The sequence below is a fragment of the Chanodichthys erythropterus genome, chromosome 5, assembly GCF_024489055.1.
Source record: "Chanodichthys erythropterus isolate Z2021 chromosome 5, ASM2448905v1, whole genome shotgun sequence".
In the NCBI taxonomy this organism is placed as follows: Eukaryota; Metazoa; Chordata; class Actinopteri; order Cypriniformes; family Xenocyprididae; genus Chanodichthys; species Chanodichthys erythropterus.
This window is the reverse complement of record NC_090225.1, coordinates 6,707,829-6,718,400: the sequence shown is the minus strand read 5'-3', so window position 1 is coordinate 6,718,400 and position 10,572 is coordinate 6,707,829. Positions and strand designations below refer to the sequence as shown.

Genomic DNA, 10,572 nt, shown 5'->3' with positions numbered 1-10,572 from the left:
ATCAGGTCTGTGAGAATATGATCTGTCCTGTGACAGACTGATCTAGCTTAACTATTCTCATCTTCAGAGAAAACAGAGTGAAAAATATGAAAATTTCATTAAAAAAAAAAAGTTTTCTTTGATCCAGTGTTGGTTTTTGCACTGCCCACTGTGTAGTGTCACACTAATGACTGGCATATATATTCAGTAATTTGTCATTAGATGAGTGTTTCCTCGCAGCCATTCAATTTGCAACAAAAAATTGCTTTAAATAATAGTTTGTTAACCCACAAGACTTTGAGTTCTTGCAGCAAGCAGCCAAAAATCATGTTCCACTAGAGTGGCACTCTACATCAACAAGCTTTTGTTTACCTACCATAGGTTCTCCATTACACCACCGTGCTTAAAGCAGTTCACTGTGAAAAAAAAAAAGAAGAAAAAAAGGTTAGCCCAAAACCTGCAGCTGTGGTTGCCAGCATTTTACCATAAAACTGTAGCAACAATTTAAGTTTTATAGATTGAACTTAATCATACTTGATCAGCGTTTGTTGTAGCAGTAGCAAACCCTCCACCTTCCCCAGCTCCACCTGTATAGATCTGCTACGGGGAATTCATGTATGCTATTGTACAGCAGCAGCAGCTCTTACTTGCTCACAGCAGTGTGTCTGTGAATGTAAAGGTAGTAGCAAGTCACATACTTGCTCTGCAGCAGCAGCGTAGCAGATCTATTCTGCCAAAACCATACATATAAACATTGTAATATCCATTACCATGCCAAACACTGGAGAGTTGTCATGACAGAACTACTGTTTTCTCATCGCTGTCATTTTTGTTGTGTTTATTTTGTTATTAAGGAAACCGTGCAGCACATATTTGCATGTTCACCGCTCATTAATCAGCGTGAACGGTGTAAGGTTGTTCATTAACAGTATATTACTTAAAAGGTATTTCCAACTTCTTTTTACTTCCAAGGCGAAGACCGAACAAGAACTTTGGCATGAAAATATGAAGGCCTTGGATCATGTTCAGTCTCTTGTACGTTATGTGACTGATTTGGCCATCGGAGGCTAGTTTGCATCACTATGGAGTGTGTGCATGAGTGCGAGCACCAGCTGCAGTTCACTTAATGGCCACCGGTGTCGCAAATGTCATGAATTCTACATATAGCCCCTTTAAATCAGCTTTTTCAAAGTTAAACACAAAGAGCTTTTCCACAAGTTGAGGTAAATACTAATATATAAAAAGTGCAGACAAATACAAATCACCATCATATGATACTAAAAATAATCCATTGGACATAAATTAAACAATAAGATGTTACAAAATCTTAATGTACATAACTGATAAGAAAATTGAAGAAATGGTTATCTCAGTAAAAAAAAAAAATGTGAGCTGTCACAATTCTGGGAATGTCAATTTACATTTTTTTATTTTTCAATACAAGAACTGTACATTTAAAGGGTTAGTTCACCCAAAAATGAAAATTCTCTTATTAATTACTCACCCTTATGTCGTTCTACACCCGTAAGACATCTTCAGAACACACAAATTCAGATGTTTTTGATAAAATCAGATGGCTCAGTGAGGCCTCCATTGAAAGCAAGTTAACTTAGACTTTCAAACGCCCAGAAAGCTACTAAAGACATATTTAAAACAGTTCATGTGACTACAGTGGTTCAACCTGAATGTTATAAAAAAAACAAAACAACGACTTTATTCAACAATATCTAGTGATTGGCAATTTCAAAACACTGCTTCATGAAGCTTTACGAATCTTTTGTTTCGAATCAGTGGTTCAGAGCGTGTATCAAACTGCCAAACTGATTCCAGTAAACGAGGATTCGTTGCATCATAAGTGTTTCGAAATTTCAATGTTTTTGCACTTTTACACTTTTGTAGTGCTCCAAACAACTGATTCGAAACAAAAGATTCGTAAAGCGTCGAAGCTTCATGAAGCAGTGTTTTGAAATCGCCCATCACTAGATATTGTTGAATAAAGTAGTTACTTGTTTTTTTGGTGCACAAAAGGTATTCTTGTCACTTTAACATAAACCACTGTAGTCACATGAACTGTTTTAAATATATTTTAGTATCTTTCTGGGCTTTTGAAAGTCTGAGTTAACTTACTCTCAATTCAGGCCTCACAAGCCATCGGATTTGATCAAAAATATCTTAATTTGTGTTTCAAAGATGAACAAGGTCTTATGGGTTTGAACAACATTCGGGTGAGTAATTACAGAATTTTCATTTTTGGGTGAACTAACACTTTGATGATATTTTAATATTTTAATGTTAAATTACATGACATGTCTCAGTAGATTCTTTTTTTTTCACATTGTAGATGAAAAGTAAGTTACTATCATTATTTTTATATATCCTATCCTAATGGCATCTTGAAAAGGAAAAAAATGACTTGATTATGTCAATCAGGAATTGATTGGTTGGTTGTAGTTTGCTATTGCTGTGATGTCATGTGTGTGACAGTTTGCCCCGCCCTCGCACCAGTAAGCACATGATCAGAGAGAAGAGATGTCATTTTAAGAGGGAGGGGAAGCTATTTTGATTAAAGATTATGAGAGCACATGAATTTTAGAACATATTATCAGATAAATAATTTGTAGCAAATACTGCAATATGCAATAAAATAATCAAATTTTCTGTTTTGAATCCATGAAGTCTTATTGTTAACCAATTAAAGAGTTTTAACTGTAGCATTTTGCAGTCTTTTACCATTGAAATTATGATCATTTTCACCAGGACTATGTGTGCTATCACACAAAATGAAACTCTTTCGTGTGCACAAACAAAGATCCATCTTTTTCTCAATCTTTTTTCTCAAAGAGGAAATAGTGCTCTTAGGGAATGCATGGAATGTGTGATGTAAAGCTACAGAGGATGTGATGTGTGCACCTGCACACAGGATTGGATATCTGATGGCCTCAAAACAAACCTACCAAAACAATCTTTTTCATCCCATCTCAGTTTGCTCTTGTCGTACTTGACAGTGATACTCGGGTGTCATCAGACTGCGCATTTCACTCTCATAACCCTTGCTCACTCTGCAGGCTCGGGGTCAAATGTTGAGGTGAAAGGTCACCTGCGGGTTCGTTTAACACAATCTTCCCCTGTTTCTTGTGACAGGAAGTTAGCAGGGTGAGATGAGAGGAAAATTGCCGGCAGGCGCTATCCCTTTGTTTGAGTGTGCGTGTATGTGTGTGTGTGCAAACATTTTAAAAGAATTGTTTTTCTTAAGTAAAAAAATAAATAAAAAGATTTACAATCACTAAAGTTAAAAAAAAACAACAAAAACAATAAGGTGTGAGCTACAAATGAGGTTTGTCTCTGAAACATCTTTATTAATTATGGACAATTTTTGATCATGTTTTTCTTGAAAATTAGGTGAATGAACACTATAAAGAAGCTAATGTGTAAATTGGCAAACATTCATTTTAGTTGATGACTCCAGTAGAATGATCAAGGAGCTGTTACAGAGAAACCTGCATACATCAGCCTGTATTTACCAGTAGGCCTACTGAATGACAGCACGCATATCACTCTCACACACATACATACACACATGCGCACACACACTCTAACACCAATTCCTACACTTCTTTAGATACAGAGACCATTATTTACACAAACACACACACCCTTGCCTCTGCTGTGGGTACAGGATGGCTCATGTTAAAACTGGCTGGTAAACTGATTCCTCACATCACTTAAGTTATTTCAGGCTACTTGCTACAGTCATTTAAAATAATTATGATAATTAAAACTGCCACCAATTTCATCAGCATGTCTCAAAGGGTTAGATCACCCAAAAATGACATTTCTATCATTAATTTCTCACCCTCATGTGGTTTTACACCCGTAAGACCTTCGTTCATCTTCAGAACACAAATTAATATATTTTGATGAAATCTGAGAGGTTTTTTATTCTCCATTGAAAGCAATGAAATTACTGTCATTGAATGTCCAGAAAAGTAGTAAAAACATTGTTAAAATATTCAACGTGTCTACAGTGGTTCAACCTTAATGTCATTAAGCGACAAGAATACTTTTTGTGCGCAAAAACAAAACAAAAATAACGACTTTATTCAACAAATTCGTCTCTCCCCTATCATTCTACTACACTATTTTCGTTCCAGCTCTTCCGGGTTCTACATCGAACCACGTCTCAGAATTGGCCGACGCCTGTCCACGTGATGCATGTTGCAGATGCTGATGCAGGAGCCGGCCAATAATGAGCCTGCGTTCGGACGTAAACACAGAAACACAGCACTGTGTCAACATCATAACATACTGACAGGAGGAAGAGGAAAATTTGTTGAATAAATTCATTATTTTTGCACTAAAAAGTACTCTGGTCGCTTCATAACATTAAGGTTGATCCACTGTAGTCACGTTAACTATTTTAACGATGTTTTTACTACTTTTCAGGACATTGAATGTTGTAGGCTAATTTCGTTGCTTTCAATGGAGGATAAAAAAACTCGGATTTTAACAAAATACCTTAATTTGTGTTCTGAAGATGAACGAAGGTCTTATGCGTCCAACGACGTGAGGGAGAGTAATTAATTACAAAAATATTATTTTTGGGTGAACCAACCCTTTAAAGCATTTGAAACATTTTTGTTTGGATAGATTTTGGATTTTAGCCAACATAATTTTTAACTTAATAAAAATATCCATTAAAACTAATTTTACTAACTGACCTTACAGAGAAACAACAAACTAATCAGAATTAAAAAATATCGACTTGTGAAAATTAACTTAATTGTTAGTTTTAAATACAATTTCTTGTCCCCCAAAAAAAGAAGGGAAAAAAAGAGAGCGCGAAAAAGACATCGTCATATATATAAGATGATTTCTTCTTACAGGTGAAGCATGTGTCAAACATCGGATAATTCCAGCAGAGGTATGTTAAACAACTATAGTGTTCAGTCCTGCGTGTAGATTACTTTCTGGTTTAATTCATCCTTAACTCATATTTACCACACTCACGTGGTCAGGTCCTCTGCGGTTAGGTTTAGAATCTGAAATATCATGACTAATAACATTAAATAAATAGTGCTTTTCTTGGTCTTGTGTGTTCATTTGGGCAGTGTTTAGGTTGGTCTTAGGCATCCGACATGACATCTATGTCCTCAGATCCGGTCTGTTTGGTGGCAATCCTCCAGCGGTTAATGTGGTGGTTTCCCTTCTTCTTCTGTGTGCACTCTGGGCCCTCTTCCTCCAGCTTCTGTCGCTTATACTTGGTCCTGCGGTTCTGAAACCACACCTTCACCTGAGTGGAGCAGAAGACCAGGACATCAGTGCCGTTTAGGTTTTGGTGAGTAGGTTAAATATAACGCAGTTGACAGTTCACCCGTCATAATGGTAAACCGAGACAGATTGTGAATGACGCAAGACAGTTCAAACTCATTTGTGTTCTAATCGAACCATTTTAACAGCATGACGCGTATTCACGTTCGAATTCATTCATGTTGACTTTTTTGTCACGACATTATCCATTTTTTACACTTATTTCAGAACTTTGTTGTGTATCAGAAGAAATCCAAACAAAAAGACGAATAAGTTTCCACAGATAATGCCATCTAAAAACATTAATTTAATTCAAATACAATCACTAACAGATCTTCAAAATATAAAGTAGCCTAGGCATTTAATGTATTTGGCCTTCTAATTAAAAACCGCGTTTATTTTTGCAACAACTGTTCATTCACACATTTCAAGAGACTGATATGCCCACAGTCATAAATAGTCGCATTTATAGAAACATAAGGATAGCCAAAAACAACCGCGCATAGGTGAAAAAGATGGCTTACCAATTATTTTATTCTATTTAGGCTATTTCTGAAGCGATCACACGCGCGCTACGCTGAATAAATTCTCAAGATGCTGACTGAATCCTGAATCGCTTTCCATAAAACAGGTGTAGCCAATACATTAATAAAAATTCACAAATTTTTTATCATTTATTTATTTATTTATGTTTTACCAAAATTGCCTCTCTCCTGAGATGCGTGTATGGTAGGCTAAGTCATTTGAGTTTTTAGGTTAATTTTTGCAGTAAAACTCCACAAAAAGTAAAAACAGAGAGAGAACATGATCATTCCCAGTGTAAAACGTAGATTTTACAAACTAAGGTAGGCCTATATGCGATGCATCAAATCGTGCCAGTTCATTGCCATATGGCGAATGCGGAGGAACACTGAAGAAAAAATCCTTTTGCCATAGTTTGGATTTTTTTGTGGAAAAAACTTTTTTTTTCCCTTCTATATAAGGTTTTAAAAAATGAGCTTTACGTCATTGTTTTAAAGGATCAGGGCGAATGGGTTTATTCCTACTTGGTGGCATCTGAGCGAAGCGACTATTATCTACTCATCCCTTTAAAGTCTTGGCCTAAGATAAAATTATATCACAGGGCGCAGCAAACAACTGACACATGGCCAGCCAGCGTCCTTTCAGACTCGGATATTCTGCTATTGGCCCGTTTCTGGATTTTGCAAGCAGTCCAAGTGTTGTTTACATTATCATGTAGGCCAACAGCAACAGCTTGTCAGTACAACATTAATCATTCAAAATAAAGAAATGTCTCATTAATAGCCCTCAGTTTCACAATATCAAACACTTCCTCATAACTTTTTAAAACATATTTATCATCTTTTTTAAACGAACAAGTCCTAGTTTTAATTTTCCACTAAATAATTTAATTAGCAATAGCCTACTTTTTTGTCTGTGATTATTTGTGAAATTGTCCACGGGGCAGTTTCTTTATTGTAAGCGAAACCGTAGTCGACTAAATACCATTTTTACTTTGTTTTAAACGATTTTATTTGAGCATGGGAACTTGCAGCGTTTCCTAATGTTTACCTGAGTCTCAGATAGACTGAGGCTGTTAGCGAGCTGTTTCCGTTCGGCTCCGACTACATAATGGTTCTTCTCGAAGGCTCGCTCCAGGCGCAGCAGCTGAGAAGGCGAGAACGCGGTGCGGATCCGTTTGGGCTTCCTCGCGAACGGTCCGTGTAGTAACAGCGTGTCCTGTGAGACGTCGTTCCCTGAAATAACAGTAATAATAATAATCAATAAAAGACAACTTGATTATAGCCATGCGACAGTGGGCTATGTCAGTGAAACTGAACTTTAAGTAATGTTAATTAAACCCAAGAAGAAAACTATAGCCCAAGAGGCACCATTTCTGGCTTTAGCCCATGTTGTAAATTTCAACAAAAGTTGACATCAGTATCGACTTTGTCAAAAAGAGTTAAAATGTACCCTGCTTTATGCCTATTGATATAATTGATTAAATAGTATGAACTGTATTTTATTCGTCGAATACTGTTTGTATCAACATCGTGCCATTCTAACTTTTTTGTTGTTGTAGTTTTTTGCGCTTTTGGAGTTTTATTTCCCGCCTGAGCTAAGTAGCCTAATTCTATAAGAAAAGTCTAAATGATTGACTACATGACTGAATAATGTTTTAATGTCTTATGAAGGAATAACGAAAACAATTAACAACAGACCCTTTCTAATATTTCTATATGACCCCCCATTTTCATCTGAATAAAACCTTTTCACGGTAGGCTAATTGGCGGACGGTTGGCTACAGCTACATAATATTTTTCTATATTTGTCTATATAATATAAAGTCCAAATAATGCAAGCATTAATTAAAATCGATAGCCATGCAACATATTAGCCTGTAATTTTTTATTATTAATAGCCATGTAATGAGTTTAACACTCATTAGCCTATGCTTTGCAACCCTTAGCCTGATGGACTATATTTAAAAAAAAATGCAGAGTCTGTCAATTTTAAACGTTCTCAATTATAAAGGTTTCACCGAATAAATCTTGTTTAACAGGAATACATTTTTAAGAATAGCCTATAATTTAGATTTTAGATTCATCTTTAAAGGTCATCACAATTAGCTAAATTATTAACACTGTTAGCTAGCTTAAATATTTGACCTTTATATTAGCTTTTTGTATTTATTCAATTCATATATTAGTTTACTTTCATCGGCAACAGCTTGAACATCAAAAGAGGACAATTTATCGAGTGACCTATGAAAATTAAATTGTGATAATGATGAGGTGTAACGAGTTCATCAGAGCAGGTTCGTCATCTGTCATTATCTCTCGCTGCAAAGACAGCGATAGCGTGGCAATAGTAAGCTAATAATAAGTAATTAATTAAGTAACAGTCAACTAATAAAGTATAAAACAATTTAAGGTATTCTTAGACACTAAAATACTAATATGATAATATAATGTTACGTTATTAAAAAAAATAACTCATAAACAACATTAAGGCTGACTACATTTGAACTTCTCCCACTTTGCCGTAGGCACATGAAACTGGTGGAAATTTTGAATGCAAGATCAAGCAATTACTGTTATCAGAACTGTTCTCCAATGCTTCTATTATAAGCTTATACGAACATAATGCATTCATTTTGGGAGATTTGACATTGTGCTATTGTGCGTGGACAGCTTAGTCTAAATCTGTGTGTCCCTCTTTAAGTATCGCCTCAGGGCATGGCAAAAGCTGTAAGCATATCATTTGTGATTTTCATTTGCAGTTTAACCGGAATTACCTTCAAATACAATCTCCATCTATCAGTGTTATCCCGCTCCACAGTGGTAAGTAGCCTGTAGCCGCGGGTGAGCATTTATGAGAATTTTTCAGATAAGTTCAGAGACGCACGCGTATGCATTAATGCACCAGCCTACTTTTATTGAACACTTAACCCACATGTACGTGTAAAAAATATGCATAGGCTATTTTATTATTTTTATTTAGGTGAAAAAGTTGTTTAATGTCGAGCTTACCTTGAAACCGATGTCCAAAAAACCTGTTCCTTAAGACCCACGGGTAGAAATTCAGCGGCTCGCGGTGCTGCGTGCCAAAGAAGTGCGGGTGCTGGAGGTGCGTGCTGCCGAGCGGGTGTGGGTGCATGCTCAGAGGTGCATGGTTCACAGTCTCCGAAAACACCAGCTCGGGGTTTGGATAGAGCGCGCGGCCTGCGGGGCTTTGATACCCGTTAAGAAAACTGTCAGCAGGCGCAGAATAGCTCAGGGCGGTGGGGCGAATGGGGTCTTCTTGTGTTAAGGGGTTTTCCTTCGCCACCAAAGACTCAATGGTAAAACACCGCTTCCCCGTTGCCGAGAACATTGTCCGTGACGTTACCAGTACAGTCCAGCAGATGATGAGGTTCACCTTTACGTCCTTTCAGAACTCTTTTAGTGACCTCTGTCAGCAGCAGTATTTTAGAAAGACATTGTAGTTAAGTCAGACCTAAACTAAATATAAAACACTGCTTTTGCCAATTGCTGTGTAATCCATCGATCCACGAGTGTCCATAAATCATGAAAGAAAAAGTGAGAATAGAAGCTCGAGACCCATCGATTTGGATTTGAGGGACGCCACACAGTGTCGTCTGAGACTTGCACTCATTGGATGAAAGCCCTTGGCGCATAGAGCTCCGGCGGTGGGCGGGTCCTACATTCATTTGGGTCAGATAATGAACTCTATTAGTTTGATCATTCACTTCAATGGGCTGCCTCCAACAGGTCAGTTCCTACGCAGTAGATCATCAAAAACTATTTTCCTTGTCACACTTCCAGCTATGGGCTACGCAAGCCTTCAGGGTGTACTAGGCTACAATCTGCAGTTTATTGCAGCCTTAGCAAAAGGGTTGCTTTTGAACCTTTCTTCATTTAACTAATTTAAACATGTTTTTCTTCAATTACGCATAATTACAGCGATGATGCTGAACCGTAGTAGGCTAATTCAAAATAGCCCAGTAGAATAATAAAAACGGGGATGTTATGTTGCGTTGATTGCTTTTTTTTTTTTTTTTTGCCACAAAACCCTAACAAGAACATGTAAAGGACACAAAAATATGAGTTTTTCAATTGAGTAAAAACAGAACCCACGTCACATTCAAATCCACATTTCTTAATAATTTTGGCGTCTACAGAGTTGAGTAGGAGTGGACCAAATGCATTTACTTAGTTCTCTGGCAAATATGCCAGCAATGAATTTTACTGAGATTAATTTTTCATTAATCCACATTTAAAAGGTCCAATTTACATAAATATCTAGATGATAAATTAGATAATTTCGGCATAATATAATATCAAATTTATTCAATGGGCCATAGCCTAATAATAATAATAACAATACTAATAGTCCTATACTATTAATTCTGGGTTAAAAATAACCCAAGGTGGGTTTAAAATGAAAAAAAGGTGAACATTTTGTTAAAAAGTAATTTAATAAATGTTTATTGTTTAACTATTAAGTAAACTTAATTCCATAATATTTTGGGTTCATTTTAAGCGAGCAATATAGTAATTTTTAAACAATAGTTGAGTTAAACAAAACTACCAAGCAGGTTGGGCAAACATTTAACCCAACCAGTGGGTTAAAACAACCCATTCGCTGGGCTTGTCCATTTTCAACCCATCTTGGGTTGTTTTTAACTCAGCATTTTTTTAGTGTACTAATAATAATCTTCCAACTGCATGGTAAAGTAATTATTATTATTGTTAGTATCATGTTTTGAATTGTCATTTTTAT

At 36.4% G+C, this 10,572-nt stretch overlaps 1 protein-coding gene across 1 annotated transcript; it reads right to left on the bottom strand.

The window, feature by feature from the left end:
- Positions 1–4,508: 4,508 nt before the first annotated feature.
- On the bottom strand, positions 4,509–9,425 carry emx1 (empty spiracles homeobox 1). Its single transcript, XM_067385101.1, has 3 exons — positions 8,820–9,425; positions 6,859–7,043; positions 4,509–5,269 (listed from the first exon to the last, which is right to left on the bottom strand). The coding sequence occupies exons 1-3, from the start codon at positions 9,160–9,162 to the stop codon at positions 5,102–5,104; spliced, it is 696 nt and encodes a 231-aa protein (XP_067241202.1). The 5' UTR covers positions 9,163–9,425; the 3' UTR covers positions 4,509–5,101.
- Positions 9,426–10,572: the final 1,147 nt, after the last annotated feature.